This window comes from Oncorhynchus mykiss, chromosome 17 (genome assembly GCF_057628025.1).
Source record: "Oncorhynchus mykiss isolate SJ-2025 chromosome 17, ASM5762802v1, whole genome shotgun sequence".
Classification (NCBI taxonomy): Eukaryota; Metazoa; Chordata; class Actinopteri; order Salmoniformes; family Salmonidae; genus Oncorhynchus; species Oncorhynchus mykiss.
The window spans coordinates 21,364,487-21,380,017 of NC_143038.1; the positions used below are offsets into that span (position 1 = coordinate 21,364,487).

At 41.5% G+C, this 15,531-nt stretch overlaps 1 protein-coding gene and 1 long non-coding RNA gene across 5 annotated transcripts in view; both read left to right on the plus strand.

The window, feature by feature from the left end:
- LOC149975859 (uncharacterized) overlaps positions 1-15,531 on the plus strand; it is a 944,026-nt gene that overhangs the window by 236,311 nt on the left and 692,184 nt on the right. The gene's annotated exons all lie outside the window — the stretch shown is intronic.
- The window catches only part of LOC110493891 (phospholipid transfer protein), a 47,859-nt gene that overhangs the window by 27,407 nt on the left and 4,921 nt on the right, over positions 1-15,531 (plus strand). For 2 of the 4 annotated variants that reach the window (XM_021568454.3, XM_021568456.3), the window contains exons 7-16: positions 19-82; positions 230-321; positions 685-861; positions 1,279-1,338; positions 1,453-1,617; positions 2,208-2,275; positions 2,407-2,449; positions 9,524-9,587; positions 9,732-9,808; positions 10,156-11,085. In XM_021568454.3, the coding sequence (XP_021424129.2) occupies positions 19-82; positions 230-321; positions 685-861; positions 1,279-1,338; positions 1,453-1,617; positions 2,208-2,275; positions 2,407-2,449; positions 9,524-9,587; positions 9,732-9,808; positions 10,156-10,251 (906 nt within the window). In that variant the 3' untranslated portion in view covers positions 10,252-11,085. Of the gene's footprint in view, positions 1-18; positions 83-229; positions 322-684; positions 862-1,278; positions 1,339-1,452; positions 1,618-2,207; positions 2,276-2,406; positions 2,450-9,523; positions 9,588-9,731; positions 9,809-10,155; positions 11,086-15,531 lie in introns of those variants that run through there. The other 2 variants (XM_021568455.3, XM_090205042.1) reach the window with 1 other exon arrangement.

The window sequence follows — 15,531 nt, forward strand, 5'->3', positions numbered from 1 at the left end:
TGTCTGTTCTTTTCGTAGATCTGCCCTGTCATGAACCACGCTGGTTTGGTTCTAATCAACACTTTGTTGGAGACAATTCCAGGTAAGATAGTTCTTTGGAAAATGCCTTGAGAGATTGGTTATATAACAAAACTAACATTAAAAAAAGAAATAAAATAACAACTTTTCTGACCACAAGTTTTCCACACAGAAAATATAATTGTATTTGTTTTAATTTGGACCCATCCAGTGCGAACAGAAGTAGACAACTATGTGGGGATCGACTACTCCCTCCTCAGTGACCCCGTGGTGACTTCAAGGAGCCTTGACATGGATTTCAGGGTGAGTGAGATAGTCTAGCTTGCTGTGCATTAGTCTCATACCGTGTGTATATTATGTATGTATGTTTGGGTAACATATTATTTGAAAGCTACATACATAAGCACTTCATAACACATCCAGAACCATACATTATGCATTCACTACATACAACAGTGAGTTGATATTTTTTGTTAAGTCACAGTAATGTCACTCATACTGCAAATATCAACATGCAGTTGTTGACATAATCAAACTGCTTATAGATGATGATTGTTTTATGAAGCCTTTATGTAGGTACGCCTAAAATAAAGTGTTACTTATTTTTGTATCTCACTCTCATCTCTACAGTATTGTATCTTCCTCGCTCTTTACTGTGTCACACAGGGCATGTTCTTTGAGCTCGGGAACGAGAGCAACACCTTGATGAACTCTGCCATCAACCCAATTGTGAGAGAGTACGACCGCATGGTGTACCTGGCTCTGTCCGAGTACTTCTTTGACAGTGGGTTGTACTCCTATTATAAAGCTGGCGTATTCCAAATGAATATCGCCAACGAGCACGTAAGTATGAGGCCTGAGTCCCCCATTATGTCTTGCAACCGTACTCTTTCCCCTGCATTTTAGCCTACACATGACATGACGCAAGTAATTCTTAGCTCCGAGGTGTAAATTATTCCATATTGTCTGTTATAGCCTTTAAGAATTGGTGTCTGCATCAGAGGTGCTACCAAACATGTTGACACAGATTTTAATAAGCAGCTGAGACATGCTTGGTTCTGTACCTCTTTACATAATGAGGTGATCTGCCCAATCATTAGGCTGAAGATACATACTAGTGAAAAAGGAGTCTGCATACTTAAATCAGATGCAATTTCTGAGTTGTTCTTTTTTTCACAGCATGCCAATATTGTTCTAGTATTAGTATGACATGAATATAGTAATTTCTAATACAAGCTATTGAATACTATATGTTTTCAGATGCCAAAGGATCTGGAGATGCTCCTTAGGACAACATACTTTGGCATTATTATGATGATTGTGAGTATGTATGTCGGGATTGTGACCTGATGCCCCCACAAATAGGGTCAAGACATTGAATTCCACTTTTGCATTCCACTCACCCACTCCTGTGTGTGTGTGCGTCTCTCTCAGAACCCAGCCCTGGTGGAATACCCTATCTCCCTGCAACTGGAGTTGAACTCTGCCCCCAAGACAACCGTCAAGACCTCCGGGGTCACCGTGGCCATCACTGCCATCGTCACGGTGATGGTGCTACCGCCCGGCAAGGCGCCTGTTCAGCTCAGCAGCATGACCATGGTGAGAAAGAAGACGTCTTGTCTTCTCATGTTCTACATTTAATAGCTACTGATATTTATCAAAAAAGAACAACCATGAGAATAGTTGTTAGGCTAAGGATTGGCTCTGTAGGAGCTGAGAAAGGAAGGATACATATTGTTTCAAATGCATTCTTCCTAATGCTTTCTTGGTGGCGATATATTGGTAAACAGTCTCATTGTGTGTACTTTTTAATTTCATTTGAGTGTTTGTTGTTTTTATTTGATCTGTATGTTTTTGGTCCTTTATATTATGTGTTGACTGAGGTTGGGGCCGCCAGGGGTATGTTTGGTATGGGTGTTGTTAAAAAATATGGGAAAATGGTATTGTTTTTTATCGATTGTATTGCCTTTGACATGATCAAATAAAAAAGATTGTTCACAAAAAAAAGCTTTCTTCCTTTCACTGAGGTAATCACTGATCTGTAAGTCAGAGGATGGGTGAAAATGTGGTTTCCACCCATTGCTCTCACTAGTTTAACCATGTCAGATCAGTGATTTCCTCAAGGTAAGCAGGAAGGAAAAGTGTAGAGACCAGCGCACTGATAAAGTGTATCTTTCTGTTCCTTGCAGGATGCCAAATTCAATGCCAAGGTGTCCATGAAGGGCAAGAGACTGGCTGTTCACGCAGACTTGAGGAGGTAGGCATGCATGTACTCGCACACGCACACACTCATATATACACATACAAACACACCTCAACACATACACACACAATATCACAATAGCATCACAGGCAAATTCATTAAGTGTATTCTGTTGTTATTGACAGGTTTAAAATCTACTCCAACCAGTCTGCTTTGGAATCACTGGCGGTAAGATTCTGCTCTCTCTCTCTCTCTCTCTCTCTCTCTCTCTCTCTCTCTCTCTCTCTCTCTCGCTTTCTAACAATTATGACCCTATATAATTTCACGTGCACTACATTCAACCAAATGCCTTAACCCAAATCAAGACTAAGAATGAAACCCAATGAAACAACACCTGTTTCCACAAGAGAATAGTAAAGAAGCATAATGACAAATATTTAATTTCAAGTGGATTTATAAATTAATTAATTCAGAGAACATTGCTTGATCTCCTTCCAGAATCAAAATGTGTATCTTTTGACCAGCATTTCCATGTCAGAATCATCCCGTTTTCATTTGGATAAACTTACGGATCCCTTTGGGGATCTCTTACGGCATATAGACATACCCTTAAAGTGGTTCTGAGGAAAGCACATGTTCTCAGAGAACATTGAGGAATAAAACTCTTTGGAGGAATAATACTCAGAAATGAAACTTTGGACATCTGTGCAGCAGTCATAATCAGATGAAAAAAGGCCTTCAGGCATGCCAAGGTTTGTTTCTCTAGCTTGATAGGTGACATAGTTGGACCATGATTTAGTATTGGTCTGAAGAAAGATGTTATTTTCTTCATTAGCACACTACATAGCAGTGGTCTGCTGCATGGTTGTCTTCTCCTCCGGAATCCATAGGATGGCTGTACATTAAACAGGAACTTTACTGACCTCAACAGCAGAATATAAGAATAGAAGCCCTGACTGGTAGAATGAGGTTATTCCACTGCCCTGGACTCATAAACCACAACAAATCAAATCAAATGTATTTACATCAGCTGATATCTCAAAGTGCTGTACAGAAACCCAGCCTAAAACCCCAAACAGCAAGCAATACAGGTGTTGAAGCACGTTGGATAGGAAAAACTCCCTAGAAAGGCCAAAACCTAGGAAGAAACCTAGAGAGGAACCAGGCTATGAGGGGTGGTCAGTCCTCTTCTGGCTGTGCCAGGTGGAGATTATAACAGAACATGGCCAAGATGTTCAAATGTTCATAAATTATCAGCATGGTCAAATAATAGGTCTGGGACAGGTAGCACGTCTGGTGAACAGGTATGAACATCCATTCCATTGCCGGAGGCAGAACAGTTGAAACTGGAGCAGCAGCACGGCCAGGTGGACTGGGGACAGCAAGGAGTCATCATGCCAGGTAGTCCTGAGGCATGGTCCTAGGGCTCAGGTCCTCCTCCGAGAGAAAGAAAGAGACAAAGAGAGAGTTAGAGAGAGCATACTTAAATTCACACAGGACACCGGATAAGACAGGAGAAGTACTCCAGATATAACAAACTGACCCTAGCCCCCCGACACATGAACTACTGCAGCATAAATACTGGAGGCTGAGACAGGAGGGGTCAGGAGACACTGTGGCCCCATCCGATGATACCCCCGGACAGGGCCAAACAGGAAGGATATAACCCCACCCACTTTGCCAAAGCACAGCCCCCACACCACTAGAGGGATATCTTCAACCACCAACTTACCATCCTGAGACAAGGCCAAGTATAGCCCACAAAGATCTCCGCCACGGCACAACCCAAGGGGGGGCGCCAACCCAGACAGGAAGATCACATCAGTGACTCAACCCACTCAAGTGACGCACCCCTCCTAGGGACGGCATGAAAGAGCACCAGTAAGCCAGTGACTCAGCCCCTGTAATAGGGTTAGAGGCAGAGAATCCCAGTGGAAAGAGGGGAACCGGCCAGGCAGAGACAGCAAGGGCGGTTCGTTGCTCCAGAGCCTTTCCGTTCACCTTCACACTCCTGGGCCAGACTACACTCAATCATATGACCCACTGAAGAGATGAGTCTTCAGTAAAGACTTAAAGGTTGAGACCGAGTTTGCGTCTCTCACATGGGTAGGCAGACCATTCCATAAAAATGGAGCTCTATAGGAGAAAGCCCTGCCTCCAGCTGTTTGCTTAGAAATTCTAGGGATAATTAGGAGAGCATTGCAGTAGTCTAACCTAGAAGTAACAAAAGCATGGATTAATTTTTCTGCATCATTTTTGGACAGAAAGTTTCAGATTTTTGCAATGTTACGTAGATGGAAAAAAGCTGTCCTTGAAACAGTCTTGATATGTTCGTCAAAAGAGAGATCAGTCTCTATATATAGATCCGTCTCTATATCAAAGGGAGTGTTTTCCCAACTGGTTTATAAAACTTAAAATTGTCAGCAGTGGTGTAAAGTACTTAAGTAGTACTTTAAAGTATTTTTACTTAAGTCATTTTTTTGTATAAGTACTTTACAATCACTACATTCCAGAAGAAAATAATGTACTTTTTACTCCATACATTTTCCCTGCCACCCGAAAGTACTTGTTACATTTTGAATGCTTACCAGGACAGGAAAATGGTCCTATTCACACACATATTAAGAGAACACCCCTGGTCATCCCTACTACCTGATCTGGCAGATTCACTAAACACAAATGCTTCATTTGTAAATTATGTCTGAGTGTTGGTGTGCCCCTGGCTATCCGTACATTTAAAAAACAAGTAAATCGTGCCGTCTGGTTTGCTTCATATAAGGATTTTTTTTTTATATATACTTTATTTTGATGCTTAAGTACATTTTATCAATTACATTTAGTTTTGATACTTAAGTATATTTAAAACCAAATACTTTCACTTTTACTCAAGTAGTATTTTACTGGGTGACTTTCACTTTTACTTGAGTCATTTTCTATTAAGGTATCTTCACTTTTACTCAAGTATGACATTTGGGTAATTTTCCCACCACTGCTTGTCATTAACTGAATCAATGAAGCCAACCACTTAGAGATTAGAGTTTAGGAAAATGTATGTTCCATATCAATGTGTAGCATGAGATATTTTTCTATCTGTGAAAACACAGATATTGAAACAAACAATTCTAGAAATCACCCTGCAACAGAGCATGCTGGGAAATATGACAATGACACTCCCTCATTTTTCTGTTTCAATGGAAGTCAATGAACTAAGTAGCCCAGACTCAGCTGCTATCACATTGGTGTATATGGGAGAGCCACCCCTTAAGTAGACAGGAACTGACCATTCTTTTCAATGGTAAACAGCCTGAGTCTTCATTTATCCCCCATCTTTGCTGTATCTGGTTACTCTTAATGGAGTTAAAAGTACTCAGTCCCAAACAACTCCACGAATCAACATTAACTCCAGGCAGCATATCACTCTGTTGAGGGTTAAGATAACTCCAGTAGTCAATTGAACTCTACATTTATTTACCCTATGATTCTCCTTGATTTACTTTGTAACTATGTCTATGGGTGATGTGGTAAATGGAATTTGACCAAAACAATGGAAATGCCACACCCCCCCCCCCCCCCCCCCCCGTGGGCAGCCCGTGGGAGAAAGATTCAGAATCTTTTCATTGCTGCCCATAAAAATGTGTCTACATTTAGGCTATTGTTTGTGTATTTCACACAATATTGTGGTACAAATCCTAGTATATCCTTGAATAGTTATCAACCCCAACACGTTGGTCCCGTGTGGCTCAGTTGGTAGATAATGGCGCTTGCAATGCCAGAGTTGTGGGTTTGTTTCCCACGGGGAATAGTACGAGAAAATGTTTGAACTCACTACTCTAAGTCGCTAGCTATGCTATCAGTTTAATTGAACTGGAGTTAGCATTTAGATTTGTTTTCTAATTCTGAAAAGGACAACTTCTAAGTATTATGCAGCGAAAACAGCCAAATATATCCAAATAGGATTTTAGTAATGACATTGTGGGCCTTTTAGAACACATAAATGATGACGTATTTTACGAATATCCACTTGGTTAGATCATATTATTTTAATGGCCGCCAATGACACTGGCGTTGCACTTTACCCCACGGTCTGTGTTCTATTGATCTCTGTAACATACAGTGGCTTGAGAAAGTATTCACCCCCCTTGGCATTTTTCTTATTTTGTTGCCTTACAACCTGGAATTAAAATAGATTTTTGGGGGGTTTGTATCATTTGATTTACACAACATGCCTACCACCTTGAAGATGTAAAATAAAATAAAAAGTGAAACATACAAGAAATAAGACTAAAAAACTTCAAATTTGAGCATGCATAACTATTCACCTTTTGCAGCATTTACAGCTGCAAGTCTCTTGGGGTATGTCTCTATAAGCTTGGCACATCTAGCCACTGGGATATTTGCCCATTCTTCAAGGCAAAGCTGATCCAGCTCCTTCAAGTCGGATGGGTTCCACTGGTGTTCAGCAATCTTTAACATACCACAGATTCTCAATTGGATTGAGGTCTGGGCTTTGACTAGGCCATTCCAATACATTTAAATGTTTCCCCATAAACCACGCAAGTCTTGCTTTAGCAGTATGTTTAGGGTCATTGTCCTGCTGGAAGGTGAACCTCCCATCCCAGTCTCAAATCTCTGGAAGACTGAAACAGGTTTCCCTCAAGAATTTCCCTGTATTTAGTGCCATTCATCATTCATTCAACTCTGACCAGTTTCCCAGTCCCTGCCGATGGAAAAACATCCCCACAGCGTGATGCTGCCACCACCATGCTTCACTGTGGTGTTCTCGGGGTGATGAGAGGTGTTGGGTTTGCACCAGACATAGCATTTTCCTTGATGGCCAAAAAGCTCAATTATAGTCTCATCTGACCAGAATACCTTCTTCCATATGTTTGGGGAATTTCCCACATGCCTTTTGATGAACACCAAATGTGTTTGCTTATTTTTTTCATTAAGCAATGGCTTTTTTTCTGGCCACTCTTTCATAAAGCCCAGCTATGTGGGGTGTACGGCTAAAAGTGGTCCTATGGACAGATACTCCATCCTCCACTGTGGAGCTTTGCAGCTCTTTCAGGGTTATCTTTGGTGTCTTTGCTGCCTCTCTGATTAATGCCATCCTTGCCTGGTCTGTGAGTTTTGGTGAGCAGCCCTCTCTTTGCATGTTTGTTGTGGTGCCATATTCTTTCAATTTTTTAATAATGGATTTAATGGTGCTCCATGGGATGTTCAAAGTTTCTGATATTTTTTTTATAACCTAACCCTGATCTGTACTTCTCCTCAACTTTGTCCCTGACCTGTTTGGAGAGCTCCTTGGTCTTCATGGTGCCGCTTGCTTGGTGGTGTCCCTTGCTTAGTGGTGTTGCAGACTCTGGGGCCATTCAGAACAGGTGTATATATACTGAGATCATGTGACAGATCTTGTCCACACAGGTGGACTTTGTTGAACTAATTGTGACTTCTGAAGGTAATCGGTTGCACCAAATCTTATTTAGGGGCTTCATAGCAAAGGGGGTGAATACATACAGTGGGGCAAAAAAGTATTTAGTCAGCCACCAATTGTGCAAGTTCTCCCACTTAAAAAGATGAGAGAGGCCTGTAATTTTCATCTTAGGTACACTTCAACTATGACAGACAAAATGAGAAGAAAAAAATCCAGAAAATCACATTGTAGGATTTTTAATGAATTTATTTGCAAACTTTGGTGGAAAATAAGTATTTGGTCAATAACAAAAGTTTATCTCAATACTTTGTTATATACCCTTTGTTGGCAATGACAGAGGTCAAACGCTTTCTGTAAGTCTTCACAAGGTTTTCACACACTGTTGCTGGTATTTTGGCCCATTCCTCCATGCAGATCTCCTCTAGAGCAGTGATGTTTTGGGGCTGTTGCTGGGCAAAACAGACTTTCAACTCCCTCCAAAGATGTTCTATGGGGTTGAGATTTAGAGACTGGCTAGGCCACTCCAGGACCTTGAAATGCTTCTTACGAAGCCACTCTTTCGTTGCCCGGGCAGTGTGTTTGGGATCATTGTCATGCTGAAAGACCCAGCCACGTTTAATCTTCAATCCCCTTGCTGATGGAAGGAGGTTTTCACTGAAAATCTCACAATACATGGCCCCATTCATTCTTTCCTTTACACGGATCAGTCGTCCTGGTCCCTTTGCAGAAAAACAGCCCCAAAGCATGATGTTTCCACCTCCATGCTTCATAGTAGGTATAGTGTTCTTTGGATGCAACTCAGCATTCTTTGTCCTCCAAACACAACGAGTTGAGTTTTTACCAAAAAGTTATATTTTGGTTTCAACTGACCATTTGACATTCTCCCAATCTTCTTCTGGATCATCCAAATGCTCTCTAGCAAACTTCAGACGGGCCTGGACATGTACTGGCTTAAGCAGGGGGACACGTCTGGCACTGCAGGATTTGAGTCCCTGGCGGTGTAGTGTGTTACTGATGGTAGGCTTTGTTACTTTGGTCCCAGCTCTCTGCAGGTCATTCACTAGGTCCCCCCGTGTGGTTCTGGGATTTTTGCTCACTGTTCTTGTGATCCTTTTGACCCCACGGGGTGTCTGACTAAATGGTGTCTGACTAAATGGCTGACTAAATACTTTTTTGCCCCACTGTATGCACACACCACCTTTTCGTTAATTTTTTTGAAACAAGTAATTTTTTTTCATTTCACTTCACCAATTTGAACTATTTTGTGTATGTCCATTACATGAACTACAAATAAAAATCAATTTAAATTACAGGTTGTAATGCAACAAAATAGGAAAAATACCAAGGGGGTGAATACTTTTGCAAGGCACTGTATGTATAGCTATGGGTTCAACACCTATCTGAAGTCCTGTAAACATATGTTATTACATTAACAAATACCTTTTTAATTTCACCTTTGAAAAACATTTTAAAAATTCCCCTCATCTTTGTGATGAAGACATGAATTGACCAGGTGGATGACCTAATCTAAAAATACACATTTGACAACCAACCTGTGAGAGAACCATCCACAGTCTCCCCTACCATTAACCCTTACAGTAATATTTTACAGGTATGGGCTCCCGAGTGGCGCAGTGGTCTAAGGCACTGCATCTCAGTGCTAGAGGCAATACTACAGAACCTGGTTCGTTTCCAGGCTGTATTACAAATGGCCGTGATTGGGAGTCCCATAGGGCGGCGCACAATTGGCCCAGCGTTGTCCGGGTTAGGGGTTGACCGGGGTAGGCCGTCATTGTAAATAAGAATTTGTTCTTGACTGGCTTGCCTATTTAAATAAATAAAAATGTCTCTTTGTTCTGTCTCTATAGCTTATTCCCTTACAAGTCCCCCTCAAGACTATGCTGCAGATCTCAATAGTACCCATAATCAATAGTGAGTATCATTTTAAAGCAGACCAGTTTAACCCCACAATAAATACTCAATGTACATAAAACATGTAACTCAGATAACAAAAACATATTTTTTCAAAATTGTTGACCTTGTATTTTTAATCCTTCATCCGTAATTCAATTTCAGACTGGACCAAGAGAGGCGTCGCTATCCCTCTTGCAGATGGTATGGACTTCATAGAGGAAGTGGTGGAGTATCATAACGTGAGTCTCAAGGCTTCTGTTACTTCTACTATGCGAGAACAACACATTTGATATACTAATCAAATTCTAGCTTGTTCAGTATTATCTGAGTGGCAATTGTCCAAAATTATTAATGACAATCATAACCTCCTACAACATAATCTTGACATCTTGGCCAATCAGCAGGGCACAACATCGAGGAATGTTCAGATAGAAATATTATGTAGAACACCTCTATGCCATATTGAAAAAATAATCACCATCCTTATTTCTATGCAGTACGTTACATAGCGTTTGTCTTCTGAATGTGGCCCTGTTGATGAACCGCAGCTAAATCAGCTTCTCTCACCTTTCACTTGACCTTTCAGGGTTACCTCATCATTGGGGCAAACCTACATTTCAGCAAGGGCCTAAGGGAGATGATCGAGAGGAAAATCCAGGCTGATGCCGAGAACGCCATCTAAAGAGAATTATCCACCAACAATAACCAATATATCTTAGATAAACACCCATCCAATCCTGTGTTTCTATGTCCTCAAGGGCACATGCCTTATCTACAACATGGAGCAGACTCTACTGTAACAATTTCACCAAACCATGCGGATTCAAAATCTTTTAAGAATCCAAAATAATAAGCTAGGCTGCAATCTGTCCAATATATATGAGAGCGAAATGGACAATACAAATCATGCTTATGTAGAAAGATCACCACAATAATACCACAACTTTAGTATTTTTTTCCTATTTATTGCTATTTTGAAAAGTGCTTTAAAGATACTTTTATAGTTGCCTAATTTTTTAATAGTCTATAGAGATAAATCATCAACATTCTTGCCTCAGAAGGGCACATACTGTATGTGAGTGTACTACTCAAAACAATACCTGACCTCGTGTCATAAGAATTGCCCATGGTCATGTCAATGCCCATGCTAATGTCAGGAATTAATTGTGTGCTCTTCACCATCCTTTTAAAAATGACAATGCTTAACTGTATAATATATGCTAAACTTAAAACTAATTTAAAATGTGTTTCTACAAAAAAAAAATGCCTTCTTTACTTTACCATTAGTCAAATGGAGAGCTAGCTGGTGAGAAATAAAATGTACTATATGAGAAATGAAATGTTTAAGGAATGTTAACAGAAAAAAAATAATTTTGTAAATATGGCTTCATACCTGCAAAGACTATTCAATGATTGAAAGGCTTTCCTTACATGTGTAACTAGGGCCTAACCGAACAACATTCAGTATGACAATGTGTTTAATAAATCAATCCCAAAATTCATAAACAGACAAAAACAACATTTTCTTGTAATCTCTGACAAATCACTCACCTGAATTATTGGTAAAGAACAGTTTTATTATAAAATCATGACAGAATCAATGTGAATACAGCTGAAGCATTGACACATTCCCTTTTTATCAAAGTGGTTCCAATAATTAATTTCTGTGATGAGGCACATAACTGCAGTTTATTATTATATAATTTAATTACTGTACATCTAGAAGCATTTGTTATTTCTCAAAACACAATTTCTGACAGTGAACAGATCCCTTTGAGTACATATAATGCTATTTAAGGCATTACTTAAGGCCAAATCCTAACTTCCACTTAAGTTGAATTTCCACGTAGTTATGCATTGATGTCAATGGGAGACGAACAACATTTTTTACTTAAGAGCAAGTTAGGATTCACCCCTTAGTGGATGAACCTCACCACTGCCTTGTGTACCATCGAACACTGAATACATACAATCAACAAATGCCAGAAGCTGGAATCAATGCGATGGTGAATGAAAAATCTTGATCGTATTTCTCCCATCAACAAATATCTAATCACACAATGGCCTTTATACTTAAATTTCATCTGGCAGGGTACAGCAGCATGTCTTATCACAGCATGATCAAACACCCAAAGCAGACGCCATACAAAACTCCAAGGCTAGGACAACAAAACACTATCCCTGGTCTCAGATCAGTTGGTGCAGTACAGACAGCCAACTCCTATGGTTGACAAAATGGCATAAACAGATCTGGGATCAGGCTAACGAAACGCTTCAAATCAAATGTTATTGGTCACAACCACATGGTTAGCAGATGTTAATGTGAGTGTAGTGAAATGCTTGTGCTTCTAGTTCCGACCGTGCAGTAATATCTGACAAGTAATCTAACAATTTCACAACAACTACCTTATACACACGTGTAAAGCCATGAATAAAAATATGTACATATAAATATATGGAAGACGATGGCCGTGCGGCATAGGCAAGATGCAGTAGATGGTATAGAGTACTGTAGGGTATGTAAACATTATATAAAGTGGCATTGTTTAAAGTGACTAGTGATACATTTATTACATCCAATTTTTTATTATTAAAGTGGCTAGAGATTTGAGTCAGTATATTGGCAGCAGCCAGTCAATGTTAGTGATGGCTGTTTAACAGTTTGATGGCCTTGTGATAGAAGCTGTTTTTCAGACTCTCGGTCCCAGCTTTGATGCACCTATACTGACCTCACCTTCTGGATGATAGCGGGGTGAGCAGGCTGTGGCTTGGGTGGTTGTTGTCCTTGATTATCTTTTTGGCCTTTCTGTGACATCGGGTGGTGTAGGTGTCCTGGAGGGCAGGTAGTTTATCCCTGGTGATGCGTTGTGCAGACCTCACTACCCTCTGGAGAGCCTTATGGTTGAGGGCGGAGCAGTTGCCGTACCAGGCGGTGATACAGCCCGAAAGGATGCTCTCGTTTGTGCATCTGTAAAAGTTTGTGAATGTTTTCGGTGACAAGCCAAATTTCTTCAGCCTCCTGAGGTTGAAGAGGCGCTGCTGCGCCTTCTTCACCACGTTGTCTGTGTGGGTGAACCATTTCAGTTTGTGTACGCCGAGGAACTTAAAACTTTCCACCTTCTCCACTACTGTTCCGTCGATGTGGATAGGGGGGTGCTCCCTCTGCAGTTACCTGAAGTCCACGATCATCTCCTTTGTTTTGTTGACATTGAGTGTGAGGTTATTTTCCTGACACCACACTCGCAGTCATGGGTGAACAGGGAGTACAGGAGAGGCCTGAGAACGCACCCTTGTGGGGCCCCAGTGTTGACGATCAGCAAGGTGGAGATGTTATCTACCCTCACCACCTGGGGGCGACCCGTCAGGAAGTCCAGGACTCAGTTGAACAGGGCGGGGTCGAGACCCAGGGTCTCGAGCTTAATGACGAGTTTGGAGGGTACTATGGTCTTAAAGCAAATTGGAGTGGGTCTAGGGTGTCAGGTTGGGTGGAGGTGATATGGTCCGGTCGTCATTTAGCTCAGTTACCTTAGCTTTCTTGGGAACAGGAACAATGGTGGCCCTCTTGAAGCATGTGGGAACAGCAGACTGGGATAAGGATTGATTTAATATGTCTGTAAACACACCAGCCAGCTGGTCTGCACATGCTCTGAGGACGCGGCTAGAGATGCCGTCTGGGCCTGCAGCCTTGTGAGGGTTAACACGTTTAAATATTTTACTCACGTTGGCTGCAGTGAAGGAGAGCCAGCAGGTTTTGGTAGCGGGCAGTGTCAGTGGCACTGTATTGTCCTCAAAGCGAGCAAAGATGTTGTTTAGTTTGTCTGGGAGCAAGACATCGTGGTCTGCGACGGGACTGCCCCTTCTGCGATGCCGTTGTTTTGGGTCGCCTACTGGGATCCGATCCATTGTCTTGAGTGGTGGTCCAAACAGAGGATCCGCTTCGGGAAAGTCGTATTCCTGGTCGTAATGTTGGTAAGTTGACGTTGCTCTTATATCTAATAGTTCCCCCCGGCTGTATGTAATAAGACTTAAGATTTCCTGGGGTAATACTGCATAGTTTCCTTAAGAACGCGAAGCGAGGCGTCCATCTCTGTCAGCGCCAAACACAGGAGAAAAGATCTCCTCTGATGCCCAGAATCCTTCAATTCAAAGTCCCATTAATCTGCAATTGTTATAATGTCAAAATACATTTGGTACTCACCAAAATATGTAGTTTCACAGAGTAACTACAGTCATTACTGCCATTACACAGGGTATGTACTTCCAAAAAAAGGTCTAAATAAAAATGATCTATTGTTTCTGACCAAGTGCGCTTGAGCCAAATTTACCATTCGTTATCGCCAAAAGAATCACTCATTATTATTGCCACGCACAGGTATGCTGATCCAGCAGCAGTACAGTATCCCGAATGATCATTGATTTTATTTAGCCATTTCTTGGAAGTACACACCATGCTTAACGACAGTAATGATGATAGTTGCTCTGTGAAACTGCAATTTTTTTGGTGCATTTTTTTGGAACATAAATTAACCATTGCTCTGTGAGTGAGTAAGATTGAGCTTCATAATGATGAACACTTGAACAGGATATTTGAACATTTTGAAATGTTGTACATTTTATATACAACTAATGTTGCCTAACAGGGAGGACATTTATGAGTGAGACATTTAAAAAATATATATATTTCACCTTTATTTTACTAGGCAAATCAGTTAAGAACAACACCTCTAGCACTGAGATGCAGTGCCTTAGACCACTGTGCCACTCTGGAGCCCCTAAAAGGAGTGGAGATGCCAGGGATTGAACCCAGACTAACAACATAAAACACGGGAAAATAGATACAACTGAGTGTTTATATGTTTTCCCACCAAAGAAATTATGAAGCTTATTGAATGCCATTGTAGGAAAGGGTTGTTTTCTTTAAATTGAGAATTACAACAAACTGACGTTAACTCTTCAAAGGGGGAGACACCCTGGACCCAAACTGTTACAGACCTATATCCATCCTGCCCTGCCTATCTAAGGTCTTCGAAAGCCAAGTCAACAAACAGGTCACTGACCATCTTGAATCTCACCGTACCTTCTCCGCTGTGCAATCTGGTTTCCGAGCCGGTCACGGGTGCACCTCAGCCACGCTCAAGGTACTAAACGATATCATAACCGCCATCGATAAAAGACAGTACTGTGCAGCCGTCTTCATCGACCTTGCCAAGGCCTTCGACTCTGTCAATCACCATATTCTTATCGGCAGACTCAGTAGCCTCGGTTTTTCTGATGACTGCCTTGCCTGGTTCACCAACTACTTTGCAGACAGAGTTCAGTGTGTTAAATCGGAGGGCATGCTGTCCGGTCCTCTGGCAGTCTCTATGGGGGTGCCACAGGGTTCAATTCTCGGGCCGACTCTTTTCTCTGTATATATCAATGATGTTGCTCTTGCTGCGGGCGATTCCCTGATCCACCTCTACGCAGACGACACCATTCTGTAAACTTCCGGCCCGTCCTTGGACACTGTGCTATCTAACCTCCAAACGAGCTTCAATGCCATGCAACACTCCTTCCGTGGCCTCCAACTGCTCTTAAACGCTAGTAAAACCAAATGCATGCTTTTCAACCGCTCGCTGCCTGCACCCGCACGCCCGACTAGCATCACCACCCTGGATGGTTCCGACCTAGAATATGTGGACATCTATAAGTACCTAGGTGTCTGGCTAGACTGTAAACTCTCCTTCCAGACTCATATCAAACATCTCCAATCTAAAATCAAATCTAGAGTCGGCTTTCTATTCCGCAACAAAGCCTCCTTCACTCACGTCGCCAAACTTACCCTAGTAAAACTGACTATCCTACCGATCCTCGACTTCGGCGATGTCATCTACAAAATAGCTTCCAACACTCTACTCAGCAAACTGGATGCAGTTTATCACAGTGCCATCCGTTTTGTTACTAAAGCACCTTATAACCACCC